General features: G+C 44.9%; 1 protein-coding gene across 1 annotated transcript in view; it reads right to left on the bottom strand.

Moving 5' to 3' along the window:
* The window catches only part of R3HDM4 (R3H domain containing 4), a 54,521-nt gene that overhangs the window by 11,209 nt on the left and 26,228 nt on the right, over positions 1–17,084 (bottom strand). The window contains exons 2-5 of the mRNA XM_044269549.1: positions 11,087–11,241; positions 8,596–8,714; positions 6,451–6,568; positions 5,917–6,002 (exon numbers count right to left, since the gene is read on the bottom strand). Of these exons, the coding sequence (XP_044125484.1) occupies positions 5,917–6,002; positions 6,451–6,568; positions 8,596–8,714; positions 11,087–11,241 (478 nt within the window). The remainder of the gene's footprint in view (positions 1–5,916; positions 6,003–6,450; positions 6,569–8,595; positions 8,715–11,086; positions 11,242–17,084) is intronic.

Genomic DNA, 17,084 nt, shown 5'->3' with positions numbered 1-17,084 from the left:
CGCCAAACGGATCCGTACCCATTGACTTACATTCTGTGCCAGGACGGATCCGTTTGGCTCCGCTTCGTCAGGCGAACACCAAAACGCTGCTTCCGTTTTGGTGTCCGCCTCCAGAGTGGAATGGAGACTGAACGGAGGCAAACTGATGCACTCTGAGCGGATCCTTATCCATTCAGAATGCATTGGGGCTAAACTGATCCGCTTTGGACTGCTTGCGAGAGCCCATGACGGATCTCACGGAAAGCCAAAACGCTAGTGTGAAAGTAGCCTAAAGCTGGCCATATACCGCGTGTCAAGAGGCATACATTACAATGTATGCCTGTACAATGTAAGGCTATGTCTACACGACGACATTTGTCCCGCGACAGATAGGGAACAACTACACTGCAACATTTGTAGCGACAATTTTTATAATGGCAGTCTATAGTGTCGCACCGCAACATGCTGTGACTGCGATGCAACAGTCGCAGAAAAATCCATCTCAAATGGATTTTCTGCGACTGTTGCGTCGCAGTACGTTGCATGTTGCAGTGCGACACCATAGACTGCCATTATAAAAATTGTTGCGCGACAAATGTTGTTGTGTAGACGTAGCCTAAATCTCCACCATCTGCAAGGGATTTAGCAGAATAAATGTGATAACAGTAGTCTTAGTATGTATTATTGAGTATGGCTGGGGTGATCGCCAATTCATATAGGATATCTTTGTCACTTTCCCCTCTGCATCTCATGAATTATGCTATTTCATTTAGAACTGAACTCATTCTGAATATTTCATTTTTATGTAGGGTTACCTAGAGCTGGCCACACAATTGAGCCAGTTCATTTTTAAGCCTTCAGGAGCACACACTTTTTTTTTTTTTTTTTTTTTTAATATTTTGCCATTCTGGAACGAATAACAGTTTCATTTTTACATTAAACGAGCAACATAGGAGGTCTTCCTATTTGTGGCACTGGTTGTAGTTTATGCACATACCGTTTTGGGGTACATATACTGTATGACAACTTTCATTTCATTTTATTTTTTATCACTCATCAGGTGAAAGCATCCTTGATGCGGCACCCAAAGTCATTGTTTCTGGGCTACAGATCGTCCTGCGTAAATCTGCTACCCAGAAACAATGAATCTCTATGTGGAGGAGCAACTGCAATAAGTGATCACTGGTCATTGTACAGTGGAGGTGATTGCTGCATGTAAATCAGGCAATTATCAGGAACAAACCCTTATTACAGATAACTACCTGGTCAGTCGGCCCATGTAAAAGGGCAATTTAGTAAACTGGGGAGAAAGAAGAGTCTGGTAAGAGGAGGAAGTATTTTTTCTGTGATAAGATATATTACAATGTTTCTTAGATTAGCCTATACTATTCATTTCTGGGGGAAAAAACAACTTGACAGTTACTCTTTTCCTTGCCTCAACTACCTGAAGCCCTTAATGTACCATTACAGCAAGGGAATGATGAACTAGCTAATGTTATAGTGTGTATGTATACGCTGACTTTTTCTGCTGCAAAGTAATTACTTTTTATAATACCGTTAAAAGGAGTTATCCAAGACTAAACTTTTTTTTTTTTTTTTTTTTAACAGCCCTCTTTAGAGTGGCTGGACCAATGGTGGGCTTCACACTTACCTGGTCTCCTCTGCTGGATTCCAGCTGCATTGCTCCATGGCCTGTCACCCGTGCGGCACGTGACCCAGTACCATACTGCATGGGTGACGTGGAGCGGTGCAGCTGGAATCCAGTGGTGGGGACAGGGTCTAACCATTCCAAGGTCTAGTATTGGATAACTCCTTTATAGGGGACCTAGCAGAAAAAAAAAAAAAAAAAAAAAAAAAAAAAAAAAATTTATTATACTTACTGTCCAGGAACCCCGATTACATGCCGCTGATCTATCCTTCCCACTGGCATTGGTTGCCCCGACTGCAGCGATGATGTGCAACATACAACATGTGACCACTGCAGTCAATGACTGACTCCAGCGGTGTCATGCTGTATACCTCTCAGGTCAGTGACTGGCTGAAAAAGTAATCTGCAGTATATGGCAGATCATCACTGCAACCAAAACATTATGTCGCAGCTGCAGAGAGGAGAGGAGCTGCTGAGCTGGAACGCAGAGGGTTCTGGAGAGTACCACACGAACATAAGGGCTTAGTGCGGGCACTGCCCGTGTGCACTTCATGGTACGGATGCAGACCCATTGTCTTCAATGGGTCCATGATCCACCAGATATGGCCAAATATTGGTAACCACCTATGTTTTGCGGAGCGGAGGCACTACGAAGCACTTCTGTGTCTGTGCCTCCACACCACAAAAGATGAGACATATCCTATTTTGTGAATCGCGGACCCATTCCAGTCAACGGGTCCGCATCAGGAGTGCACACGCCCGGTGCCAGTGCATTGCAGACCGCTATTTGCGGTCTCCAGCATGGGCACTGACCCCTTACATTTATCTGCAAGAGCCCTAAACCTATTTTCACACTAGTGTTTGCGAGATCCAGCAGACTATTCCAGCAGGGAACAGCCTGACTGATCTATCTCTATCGCTACATGGATGCAGTCCAACCCCATTAACTATAATGGGGACGGGCAGAGATCCTGCTGCAACCTGGCAAACATGCTGAGAATTGTCTTACAAATACCACTGCGTGCAGAACAGCTTGCTGGGTATCACGACTGCTAGTGTGAAACTAGCCTCAAAGTATAACTTGGAAATGAAAGCTGGCATGCTAACGTGACCCAAGGCTGACTATTTTGAACAGGCCAGCTGACCATCTAATCTGTATGGGGTCCTCCCTATCATCTCCAGATGGCAGATATTGGAGGAAAGAAGATCTATTTTTGGGGAGTCTGGCAGTGGCTTCCTCCACTCTCGCCATTCAGAACACATGTACATGATTTAGGGGCCATGTGTATTGGGGGGGGGGGGGGGGGGGTCAGGAGGAATAGCCATCACCCAACAGTTTTCTAATGTGTATGGCCAGTTTAGTTTAAAGGGAACCTGTCACTGGGATTTTGGGTATAGAGCTGAGGACATGGGTTGCTAGATAGCCACAAGCCACTAATCATATGCAAATTAACATAAAAAAGAGTCATATCTTACTTGTGTGACCAGAGAAGAGTCGTATTTTGAAGCTGCGACTCATCTCGGGGACAGGACGCATCTCAGGTTAATTTGCATATGTATCAAATTGTTCTTTTTTACACAATAAAAGCACACAGAGCTATGGGGGCTGGGTATTGCGGATGTGCTAGCGGCCATCTAGCAACCCATGTCCTCAGCTCTATACCCAAAATCCCGGTGACAGGTTCCCTTTAAGACGTAACATAAACTAGTGATAAACACTACAGAGTGCGGACTGGACAAGATGCTGACTCACAAGTGATACATTTATCAGACCTGAACAGAATGAGGAATACGGAGGAAGAACTATTCCAGTAAAGAATGTGTCTGACTAGAACAACTAGTATAACAAAAGCCTTGATTGCAGAGGGCACCACATTCTGCGCTTCAATTACTACCATAGACACCAAATGCAGTGTAACAAGTCGTACAGTGCCATCTATATATTACATGGTGCGGCAAGCTTACTACCTCCCCTATCAGATCAATTAGATGGAATGTTATTTTTTCATATGGAGGTTTAAAAAAAGAAAGAAAAAAAAATAAAATAAAATTGTTTAACCCTTTCACTTCCAAGAACACATGTAATGCAACAGGATTTTAAAGGGTTTCTGTCATCAGAAAAATCGTTGTGTAGCTGGCTGACATTAGCGATGTGCTAATGTCAGCAGAACATAACTGTATGACTTATATCTCCCTGCCTGCCGCCGTTCACGCTAAATAATGACTTTTATAATATGCAAATGAGCCTCTGGGTGCTGGTGGGGCGTCGCTGCAGCACCTAGAGGCTCCGTCCTCTCACCATTTGGCACGCACTTGTAAAGGTGATTGACATCCCCAGTCTAATCCCGCGCCTGCGCCGTCCATTTTAGTATTAGGCGCAGGCGCAGTGAGTGAAGGACGGCAGGAGGCGAGCGTCCTTCACTCACTGCTCCTAATACTAAAATGGACGCCGCAGACGTGGGATTTGCGGGGCTCGGAGACTGAGGATGTCAATCACCTTTACAAGAGCGTGCCAAACGGTGAGAGGAAGGAGTCTCGAGGCGCTGCAGCGACGCCCCACTAGCACCTAGAGGCTCATTTGCATATTATAAAACTCATTAATTAGCGTGAACTGTGGCAGACAGGGAGATAGAAGTCATACAGCTATGTTAACTGCCGCTGATCGCAGTTCCCTGTCAGAGGCAGGGTGCCGGCTATGTGATTCTGCTGCCCGCACCTGCCTCCTGTACTCAAAGTTAAAGACGACCTTTCATGGGTTCGGACTATGTTAAGTAGCAGGCTACATAGAGCGGCGCCCAGGGAACTCCCTGCACTTACTATCATTCCTGGGCGCCGCTCCGTTTGCCCGATGTGGCACAGTTACCATCTCCTGCTCCGTATTGCTAATTACTACTATCGGAGCAATGGGGAGGAGACTCAGCTTCTCTCCTGGGCGTTCCCTCTCCCTGGCTGTGACGTTGTGCTCTGCGATTGGACAGCGCTACAGCCAGGGAGAAGCTGAGTCTCCTCCCCATTGCTCTGATAGTAGTAATTAGCATACAGAGCAGGAGACGGTAACTGGGCCACAGCGGGCGAACGGAGCGGCGCCCAGGAATAGTAAGTGCAGGGAGATCCATGGGTGCCACTCTATGTAGCCTGCTACTTAACAAAGTCCGGACTCATGAAATGTCCTCCTATCATTGGTGGCGTAGTGTGCCCGCCCCTCCTCCGCCCCTCTCTCTTTATTGGCAGCGTGGCACAGGGGGGAGGGAGAGACTGCTTCCTTCTCCCCTGTGCTGCTGAGGGAACATGAGCGCACTGACAGCAGCACACTCATGTTCTGTGATACTAGACTGCGCAGCCCAGTATTGAAAAAATTTAAAAATCCCAGTATCGTATCGATACCGGGACAAAAGTATAGATTGGGTATCGAAATTTCGATACCCACAACAACCCTACCTGGAACATGGGGAGTAGTCACCCACTTAGAACTTTGACCACTCCCAGTAAGAGCTGTCCCGGATCAGCTATGACAGCCATGCTAAATCTCATGGTGTTAGCAATAGCTGCTGCTGACACATAAAATACCGACTCTTACTTCACCGAGGCCAGGAACCTCGGTGACACATACCTTCCATTCACAATGATTCCAGGTACCTTCTTACAGTACCCTTTACTGTAAAGTGCTGGTTGGCTTTACCACAATATGCCCTGTATCTACTTATTTGGGTTTTCAAAAAAGTGTAAAAATTGTTCTGGCAGTGACAGCATTAGGCTACTTTCACACTAGCGTTCGGGTGTCCGCTCGTGAGCTCCGTTTGAAGGGGCTCACGAGCGGACCCGAACGCAGCCGTCCAGCCCTGATGCAGTCTGAATGGAGCGGATCCGCTCAGACTGCATCAGTCTGGCGGCGTTCAGCCTCCGCTCCGCTCGCCTCCGCACGGACAGGCGGACAGCTGAACGCTGCTTGCAGCGTTCGGGTGTCCGCCTGGCCGTGCGGAGGCGAGCGGATCCGTTCAGACTTACAATGTAAGTCAATGGGGACGGATCCGTTTGAAGATGCCACAATGTGGCTCAATCTTCAAGCGGATCCGTCCCCCATTGACTTTACATTGAAAGTCTGGACGGATCCGTCCGAGGCTATTTTCACACTTAGCTTTTTTTTGCCATTTTAATGCAGACGGATCCGTTCTGAACGGAGCCACCGTCTGCATTAATATGAGCGGATCCGTTCAGAACGGATCCGCCCGAACGCTAGTGTGAAAGTAGCCTTAAAATGCTTAAGAGTGAGGAAATTAAAAATTACTAACCATTGGTATCTGGCGTCTTTTCAGGGTGCAACGTAGACTCCGGCTGATCCTCTGATAACACTCCTCAGGGGTATAAGCAGGATCTTCTAAAATGGTGGAATGAAAATTAAAGAGGAACACTCACCAAAATGATTAGCTAGTAAAAAAAAATAAAAAAATAAAAAAAATAGTAAATAAATGAAAAATTAGAAGAGCTTATATGCCAAGCACATTTTGTGTAAAAGGTGACTCGGGCCTGCACCGTGAAGTCATAATCCTATCTGGTATACAGTAGATCAAAAACCCTTTATCCCTAACCACAAGATCTTGCGATTAGTTACAAGATCTCTCAGTTTAGAAATACAAAGATGCTTGCACTTGCTAAAATACAGAATCGGGAATGGACAACAGCAGATTTTGCATGCACTTGATCAGTGCCGAGACGGAGGCTGGACTGCATGGGCATCCACAAGATGGCGCCAGGATGGAAAAGATTTTACATACAAATTAGTAAATGTTATTCACAGATGCTACATCAGATAAGAACTCAAATACCTGTCCTCTTATCCTTGCATTTATTAATCTTCTCTCTAGGTTTCGTCACTTCCTGCTCCAGGTAAAAGAGTACCTTCTCCTGCTCTTCTCCAGAACGGTTCATGAAATCATTCCAAATCTGTGCGGAGACAAAGAAATAAAAAACACACTAAAAGCCACTGCACTATCACAAAATGACCATGATTATATAACTAAATCCAGCAAGTCCAATTGTTAAAGGCATTTGGGGGCATTTTTTTATTATTACATTATACTTATTTTGAGCTAAAAAAAAAATTCAATTGGTCATTATTACAAATCTGGAACCTGTTTTTTCTGTGCAGGGCTGAGATGCTCTAATAGAGGGATCTAAATTTTCTCTATGCGCCGTCAGCCAGCTCACCTGACAGGCTCCTTGACTCTAGTCTCTGACATTATAAACACTCATTATAACTCAGTTCTTTATCTTACTGATAAAAATGTGGCTTAAAGGGGTTCCAGTATCTACAACAGCCCCCCCATGTGCTGGGCCCCTCCGTGGGAATATACTTACCCTGCGGCACTCCTGGTCCCCGCTGTGGTGTGAGGAACAGGAGCGCTGCGGGGAGCAGGGTAAGTATATTCCCACAGAGGGCCCTGTTGTAGATACTGGATAGCCCCTTTAAATAAGTGTTTATGACCTCTTAGTAGTTTACAGAGAAGGGTAATTAGATGACTGGCACAAAGTGAAAGTACCAGTCACACAGTTAGAAAAACTGTTAACTATTTGTGACTGAACAGCTCGATATCTTTAATAAAGGCCAATTGAAAATATGATTTTTAGCCAAAAATAAAAATGCCCAATAGGTACGGGTTTCACCTCTTGGAAAGGGGATCCATTGACCACTGCCAATTCACAGCGACTGCAGCCCCCAACAGAATTTAGAGAAAGTTATAGAAGGAAATGTGCAAGCTGTAACTTCTATACATTTCAATGGAAAGACACAGCCACCATCCACTAGACTCTGTGGAGAAAGTCATGAATCAGCAAACTGGGCACAAAGGACCCCCTTCTCCCTACAGGTAGAGTTTGTCACCTACTAGTGGATTTATGGCATCTTTCAAGTCTATTTTAAAGCTATCCCTTGGACTGCCTTTAAGGGGTAATTGTCATATTTTTTTTATATAATTGGATTGGTCTGACTAAGTTTACCTTAGTTCCCTAGTTAAAGTGGGTTCTGCAGTTTGTTTAAACTGATGATCTATCCTCTGGATAGATCATCGGCATCTGATTGGTGGGGGTCCGACACCCGGGACCCCCACCGATCAGCTGTTTGAGAATGCAGCGGTGCTCCAGCAGCGGCGCGGCCTTCTCACTGTTTACCGCAGGCCCAGTGATGTCACGACTTGCCTGAGCGGGGCTAAGCTCTGTTCAGTTGAATAGAGCTTAGCCCCGCCCAGGCAAGTTGATACTAGTCGTGATGTCACTGGGCCTGCGGTAAACAGTGAGAAGGCCGCGGCACTGCTGCCTTTTCAAACAGCTGTTTGGCGGGGGTCCCGGGTGTCGGACCCCCACCAATCAGATGCTGATGATCTATCCAGAGGATAGATCATCAGTTTAAACAAACTGCAGAACCCCTTTAATACTTTTGTATAGGTACTGAATTACCTAGCATGTTCTTTCCTCCCCTAGGCATGTGGTGCGGCTAAAACAGCGTTGCTAGGTGTCCTCCGTCTCCTATCTTCTATATACAGAAGACGGAGGATGTAGTAGTGGGCAGTCACGAACGCTGCGTGCGCGCTCCCGTCGGACCAGTATGGTGTCTACATTCGTGCTTAGAATATTTATGATAAAAAATTTGCGATCAACTACTCAGGAGGAAGAGGGCGTGTTTAAGTCTGGAGAAAGCCAATTGGTTGGGGTGAGGCTGCGCTTTCCCGAGATGAGCCGAATGAATTCTGGGTAGTTAGGGAGGGAGGTCTTAGCCACAGGGTAAGGGCATCGGCGGCCATCTTGAGAAGATGGTCAGAAAGAAGTCTTGTGAGGAGCGGTTGCTATGGACGGAATCTTACTAAACAGCGAGTAGTAACATTGGTTTGACTGTAAAGGGACACAAATGAGCTCTTAATAAGCTCTGCCTCTAATGCCACCAGATGTAAGGCAGCTATCTAATGCCTATAACTTACCTCAATGTATATCTCATTATTGCAGGCTTCTGCAAATATGCTGGGAGATGCACATATGTAAGAGTCAACGTCATCCATAACACACTCATCCCGTTCTAGCAAACTCATTAGATAGCGATCTGCAAATAAAAATAATAATAAAGTAATGTCACTCATCTTAAAAGAGGCAGATCTGCAGAGTTTTAATATATATGTATAACTCCTTTATTCAATTATATTCCTACAGAGGACATAGGGAGCACACAACCACTTGACATCCATATGCTCCACACAAACTTGAATGACTGCTCTCCATTCCTTTAGGAAGCACTGGCACGTGAGATTCCAAACCGCAACAAGCCCAAAATATCATCAGCCGTTTCTAGAGAAACCAGATGAACATCATGTGGCTTTTTCATATATCTGCTCAAATGTTTTAAAACATCCATGTAGCTGCAGAAGCGTGGCAGGGCTCCCCATAGAGAAAGCAGGGACAGTTCATCACCATCCCTGCCTTCCGCACTGGATAGACGCTGTGTATAGAGATCAGGAAGTAGTAATGCCTCTTCCTGATTCAATCCCAGCAGTCATGTGATTGCCGGGGGCCATAGGTTTGTGCGAGCTGCTGGGTCTTATCAGACATAAATCAGCTCTAGAGTGGGGTTCTACAGCGACGAAAAAGCTCTCTGGGGACTAAATTCCTCCGGTGACTGGGGCTAATATGTAAGCCCCAGCTACAAGAGAAACCAGCAACAGAAAAAAAAATTTAAAAGTTAATGTCCCCCAAAAGGTCTTGTATGATCTTATGGGAGGCACAAAAAAATAAAGTAACATAAAAAACATAATAATAAAAAAAAATTAAAAATTCCAACACACCACAACGCAGTTTCTAGCCCTGCCCCCAGTAACCATAACCCATTCATCCCACATAAAAACCACTGTTATGGAAAGGGGACATAAAAAAAACTAAACAAAAACATGTGGTTATATAAAATTTAAGAGGACCTGTCGCCTCTCCAGACATGTCTATTTTAATAACTACTTACATTCCCCATGTAACAAATCTGGAGCATCTATTCTCAACTGTGTTGTACCATTCCATTATTATTTCTACTAGAAGGTTATGAATGAATTGTCAGCAGATGGTACAGACAGGTTTTACCAGTTGGTGGTGTGTCTCTGCATAGTCTGATACCAGCAGCAATGGACAGAGTTAGACACACCCCATCTGGTAACACCCACCTGGACCTTCATTGCAGACTGCTAGCAATTCATTTATAAGTTCTAGAAGGAATAATAAAGGAATGGCACAACATAGAGCAATAAGAATGGATGCTTTAGAACGATTACATGGGGAATGCAAGTAGTTACTAAAACAGACATGTCAGGATTGGCTCCAGGTCCTAGGTAAAACAAAAAATAAATAAATCTAAAATAAAAGTGATATAAAAATAAAGGCTTATATCTCACCGAAAAAAAGGCACAAAAATTATCTATATAACCAAATGGAAAACATGTTATGGCTTTCAAAGACTCAAGTTCCCAAAAAAATAAAATAAAAAAATTATGGAAAATGAGACGGCAAGGGAGGCGGGGGTTTGAGTAAAATGAGCCTGGTTGAACAAGTTAAGGCCTCTTTCACACGGGCGTGTGCGCCCGGTTGCTGTATTGCGGACCGCATTTGCGGATCTGCAATACACGGATGCCGTTCCGTGGGCATTCCGCATCATGGATGCGGACCCATTCACTTGAATGGGTCCGCAAATCCGGAGATGCGGAATGGTGTGGAACGGAAGCACGGAGCGGAACCCTACGGAAGCACTAGGGAGTGCTTCCGTGGGGTTTCGTCCCGTACTAAAATAGAACATGTCCTATCTTTTTGCGGAACGGCCGGATCGCGGACCCATTCGAAGTGAATGGGTCTGTGATCCGATGCGGCTGCCCCACGGACTGTGCTTGTGCATTGCGGCCTGCATTTTGCGGGACGCAGCACGACCATGGGGTGCACGCGCCCGTGTGAAAGAGGCCTAAAGCAGTTTTCCCAGAATTACATAAGCAGGGACCCCCCTCTGCCATCAGTTGCACCCACCTGAACACAAGGATGGGGATGGGGTCCTGTGCCCCCATTTGAAAGGTTGGTGGTTGAGCATGTGTACAGTGTTCTGCTTTCGCTGGCAGTGCCATAGACTTTGATTGGATCAGTAGTGCACATGCTCAACAGCTGCTTCATTCAAATTGGGGGCATTGAACCCTGGTTTTGTGAACGGTGTAGTCCCAGCGGTCAGACATTTATTACTAATTCTGTGGGCAGGTGACAACTGGCCATTCTGGGAATACTCCCCTTAATGCAAGTAACTAAAAGGTAGGTAGCTTCAACGCCATGAGGGAAAGTAAAGGATACAAAAGGGCCATCTATTCATGGAAATTCAATCTTACAAGCAGCTAAACTAGAAGACAGCTTCTTAAGGGGAAGTGCCGTGCAGAATTTTTCTATTCCCATGGATATTCTTACTGTTTTCCAGGCGACGAAGACTCTTGCGCCCTTTGGCTTTAGGAGTCAGATCAGAGTTTCGGATTGCACGGTTTATATAGTACTGCTTGCGCTTCGCACTAGAAGTCTTCTTGGATGGAGAGCTTGGCAAAGGAGATAGGCAATCCTCGATCAATCTGAAGAAAAAAAAATAAAAAATCTGTGTACTGTAGATTACACTGTGCGAAACTGAAGTATATCACATTTTTAAGTTCTTGAGTGACCATCACCAGAACACATTAGGTTCTGTTCACACTACAGTTGTGGCTTCTGTTATAAACTGAATACAATGCAATACCAGATCAGTTGTACAACGGATACCACTGGTGCCCAACAGACCTTACTGAATGCTAAAAGAATCCAGGTTCAATCGTGGTGGTGATCAGAGGCCTGTGTCATAAACTAATCTGATGGCCACTCAAGCTAGACCTTAGCTCTCATGCTACATGACAAATGTGTTTGTGAACATCTGTCATTGCAAGGACGTAGCCATAAAATAAATAGTCTAAGATGCATTAAGAAAAAAAAAAAAAAAAAAGAAGTTGAAACATTCTTTTACACAAGTACACTTTGGATTTGCATTTACAAGCAAATCTCTAAAAACAGCATTACCATGGCACCCGAGCTCAATCTTAACAGCATGGAATGTGTCCAAAGAGAACACTGTTTTTATAAAGGAAAATTATAATAATTTTAGCAGCATAATTGGAAGGCAGTGTCAAAAGATAAAGATGAAAAGCACAAAAAGCGTGCAATTCAAAGCAGCCATTTACAAAGAGGGTTTCTCTAAGGGCTCGTGTACACAACCATTTTTTGGATCTACACTACTCACAAAAAGTTACGGATATTTGGTTTGTGGATGAAATTTCAGGATTCTATATTCTGGTATTGAGATCAGTCATAGGGTCTCAATACTGGAAAAAACGCTTCAGTTTTGTCCCCATTCATTGGGGACAAAATGTAACTGAACAGAACGGCATGCTCCAAAATGCATTCCGTTCTTATACCGGAGAGCAGACCACAGCATACTGCGGTTTGCTTTCCGTCCCGGGATGCGGAGCAACACAGATCAGTCATGACCCACAATGCAAGTCAATGAGGACGGATCAGTTTTCTCCGACACAATAGAAAACAGATCCGTCCCCTATTGACTTTCAATGCAGTTCATGACAGATCCGTCTTGGGTATGTTAAAGATAATACAACCGGATCCGTTCATAACGGATGCAGATGGTTGTATTATTTCAGTAACGGAAATGTTTTTGCCGAACCCTGCCGGATCCAGCAAAAACGCTAGTGTGAAAGTAGCCTAACCTTTACAGGTGACCTTAATGTGACTTTCTCTAAACTTTTAAATAAACATGTCCAACTGTTTAATGTTTCAGTACTTTTTGCACAACTTGCTGTTCTCTAACGAGGAGCTTAACGGCAAAATTCACAGGAGTTTGATCCATAAATCTCCCAATAAATCTCCTAGTTCAATTAGAATTGGTATTGAAACAGTCCTCATCATTCTGTTCACATTTTGACATCATGAGACCAAGACGACACCTAACAACTGATCAACAATACCTTGTCATGGTGAGGCTTCAAGCAGGATGTTCTGAGACGGAAGTGGCCTCTGAGCTTAGAGTTTCAGAGAGTGTCATCACAGGTTGCAACAGAGATACAGAGAGACTGGAAGAGTCGCAGAAAGGCATAGGAGAGGATGTACTTTGGCCACATCCCATACTGATGACCGCTTTATTGTAAACAATGCCCTGCAGAACTGGATGATGAATGTCAGACAACTCCAGGCACATTTAAGAGAGGTGAGAGGCACCCAAGTGTCACGTCAGAGCATTCAAAACCGTTTACATCAGCGTGGTCTGCGTTCTAGATGACCTGCAAGGGTACCTGACCACAGGCATCATTGTCTTGCATGGGCCAGGGAGCGCCTTCACTGGATGAGGGACCTGTGGGCCTCAGTGCTCTTCACTGATGAAAGTCGATTCACACTGAGCAGAAATGATGGCTGCCAACGATGTTGGAGACGTCAAGGAGAGCCCTGTGCATCAGCCACAGACAAGTCTTTGTTGGTGGTGGTGTTACAGTGTGGGCAGGTGTGTCTAGTCAGTACAGAACTGCCCTACACTTTGTGAATGGTACAGTGACAAGCCCATACTACTTGAATAACATCATTAACCCAGTCATTGTACCTCTACATCAACAAGACAGACCTAATTTCATCTTCATGGACGACAATGCGCCAGCTCATCGAGGTCACATCATTAGGGAACGGCTGCTGGAGACTGGGGTACCTCAAATGTAGTCGCCTGCACTTTCTCCAGACCTGAATCCCCTTGAAAACCTATGGAATCAGCCGAGTTACTGTGTAGAGGTTTGTTAGTCCCAGCCTTCTCTGGCAGAGGGAACAGCCTGCTAGTCCACCTTGCCCCATTTACTATAATGAGGGTGGGCCGGAGGTCCGGCCTCAACACGGCAAACATGCCGAGAGGCGGCCGTAATAAAACTACAACATGCCGTAGTTTTATTCCGGCTGCCTCTCAGCATGTTTGCCGTGCTGCAGCACGGTGCACTAGCGGTAGCACGGATGCGGCAGGCTGTTCCCCTGCCGAAACAGCCTGCCGGAGAAGGCTGCCGCTAGTGTGACACTAGCCTACATTGTTTGAGGTGAAGAAATCACCATTACATGCTTCTACTTAAATACCCTACTTTCATGATATAATATCACTGTAGCGTGAACTTTTTACATTTTCCATAAATTTCACCCGAAAGCCAAATATCCCTAACTTTTTGTGGGTAGTGTATGTCAGATCCGCATTTTCTGCAAATCAAACACGAACCCATTCATTTCTATAGGTCTGCAAAACAGACAGCACATAGATGTCATCCGTGTGCTTTCTGCAAAATATAGAACATGTCCATTTCTTGTCCCCAAAATGTACATTAAGTCATTTCTAGTAGAAAAAGCGGCATGACATGGTCGGTATCCATATTTTGTGGTTCACAGACCACAAAACAGATACGGTCACGTGCATGAGGCCTAAACTAGGATAGCCCTTATACCAGGGGCAAGTCCTTGCTACAGGTTTAAGGGTTCACTCACACAACCGTATTTCTGGGTCTGCATTTTTGCAGAACGGGTGCGGACCCATTCATTTCAATGGGGCCCCAGAAGATGCAAACAGCACACCTTGTGCCGACTATCCATTTGTTCTGCGGCCCCTGCAAAAAAGATAGAGAATGTCCTATTCTTGTCCGCAATCCCGGACAAGAATAGGCATTTCTATCATAGGGCTAGCCGCTTGCATGCACACAGCCGGTAGTGTGCCACTTACGGAAGTGTGAATGGACTCTAATTCTATCTTTTAACAGATCCTCAGTAATGGCACATGCAGGAGGATTAAGAAAGATTCAGGAACAATAAGGCCCCTTTCACACGGGCGAGTATTCCGCGCTGATGCGCTGCGCGAGTTGAACGCATTGCACCCGCACTAAATCCCGACCCATTCATTTCTATGGGGCTGTTCACATGAGCGGTGATTTTCACGCATCACTTGTGCGTTGCGTGAAAATCGCAGCATGCTCTATATTGTGCGTTTTTTAACATAACGCAAGCCTAATAGAAATGAATGGGATTGCGTGAAAATCGCAAGCATCCGCAAGCAAGTGCAATTTTCACGCACGGTTGCTAGGAGACGATCGGGATGGAGACCCAATCATTATTATTTTCCCTTATAACATGGTTATAAGGGAAAATAATAGCATTCTGAATACAGAATGCATAGTAAAATAGCGCTGGAGGGGTTAAAATAAATTAACCCCTTAAGGACACAGGGCGTACAGGTACGCCCTTGTGCCCTGGTACTTAAGGACACAGGGCGTACATGTACGCCCTGTGTATTTTCGATCACTGCCGTGCGGCTGGTGGTGATCGGAACCCGGTGCCTGCTCAAATCATTGAGCAGGCACCTAGGCTAAATGCGCGGGGGGGTCCCGTGACCCCCCCATGTTGGCGATCGCGGCGAACCGCAGGTCAATTCAGACCTGTGGCTTGCTGCGATTTCTGCAGTTTCTGAGGGACCGCGGGGATCAGAAACTTTAGGATTCCAAAAATGTTCCTGTATCCCTCCCCCCTGCACCCCTGAGTTATTTGAGCACGGTGGGAGGTGCAGGGGGAGGTTTGCGGGCAGTGCGGGAGGTGCGGCAGGCGGGATCGCGATCCCCCGCCCGCCTCCCATTGAATAATCGTTGGCGTCTAGTGGGTATACCAGGGTGCCAGCACATAGCTGGCACCCTTGTATAAACGGCTGACATCGGTGATGCGATGTCAGCCGTTTAACCCTTTCCATACAGCAGTCCGTACGGACCGCTGTATGAAAAAAGGTTAACAGCGCAGGGAGCTCCCTCCCTCTCCGATCGGGGGGCTGCTGTGCCTTTGCAGCCCCCCGAATGGAGAGGGAGAGAGCTCCCAGGCAGCCCCCCGAAGCCCCGTCCTTACCCTTCCCCGTCTGCGCAGTTCTGGCCACTACTGAGCAGACGGGGAAGGTTCCCATGGCAACAGGACGCCTTCTCAGGCGTCCTGCTGTCCATGGTTCTGAACAGATCTGTGCTGAAGGCATAGATCTGTTCAGACAAAGTGTAAGTAAAATACATTACAGTACAATATATATTGTACTGTACTGTATTATACAGACATCAGACCCACTGGATCTTCAAGAACCAAGTGGGTCTGGGTCAAAAAAAAAGTGAAAAAAATAAAGTGAAAATAAAAAAACACATTTATCACTGATTAAAAATGAAAAAAATAAAATTCCCTACACATGTTTGGTATCGCCACGTCCGTAACGACCTGATCTATAAAACGGTCATGTTACTTTACCCGAACGGTGAACGCCATAAAAATAAAAAATAAAAAACTATGATGAAATTGAAATTTTGCCCACCTTACTTTCCAAAAAAGGTAATAAAAGTGATCAAAAAAGTCGCATGTACTCCAAAATTGTAACAATCAAACCGTCATCTCATCCCGCAAAAATCATACCCTACCCAAGATAATCGCCCAAAAACTGAAAAAACGATGACTCTTAGACTATGGAAACACTAAAACATGATTTTTTTGGTTTCAAAAATGAAATCATTGTGTAAAACTTACATAAATAAAAAAAAGTATACATATTAGGTATCGCCGCGTCCGTATTGACCGGCTCTATAAAAATATCACATGACCTAACCCCTCAGGTGACCACCGTAAAAAATTAAAAATAAAAACGGTGTAAAAAAACCAATTTTTTGTCATCTTACGTCACAAAAAGTGTAATAGCAAGCAATCAAAAAGTCATGTGCACCCCAAAATAGTGCCAATCAAACCAGTCATCTCATCCTACAAAAAATGAGACCCTACTTAAGATAATCGCCCAAACATTGAAAAAACTATGGCTCTTAGACTATGGAGACACTAAAACATTTTTTTTGTTTTAAAAATGAAATCATTGTGTAAAACTTACATAAATAAAAAAATTGTATACATATTAGGTATCGCCGCGTCCGTGACAACCTGCTATATAAAATTACCACATGATCTAACCTGTCAGATGAATGGTGTAAATAACAAAAAAAAAAAAAAAAAAAAACGGTGCCAAAAAAGCAATTTGTAACCTAAACTAAACTAGTACCAACAAAACTGCCACCCTATCTCGTAGTTTCTAAAATGGGGTCACTTTTTTGGAGTTTCTACTCTAGGGGTGCATCAGGGGGGCTTCAAATGGGACATGGTGTCAAAAAAACGAGTCCAGCAAAATCTGCCTTCCAAAAACCGTATGGCATTCCTTTCCTTCTGCGCCCTGCCGTGTGCCCGTACAGCAGTTTACGACCACATATGGGATGTTTCTGTAAACTACAGAATCAGGGCCATAAATAATGAGTTTTGTTTGGCTGTTAACCCTTGCTTTGTAACTGGAAAAAAAATATTTAAATGG

Source organism: Bufo gargarizans, chromosome 1, assembly GCF_014858855.1.
Source record: "Bufo gargarizans isolate SCDJY-AF-19 chromosome 1, ASM1485885v1, whole genome shotgun sequence".
Lineage (NCBI taxonomy): Eukaryota > Metazoa > Chordata > Amphibia > Anura > Bufonidae > Bufo > Bufo gargarizans.
The sequence above is the reverse complement of the archived record's forward strand: the minus strand, read 5'-3'. Positions and strand labels throughout refer to the sequence as shown.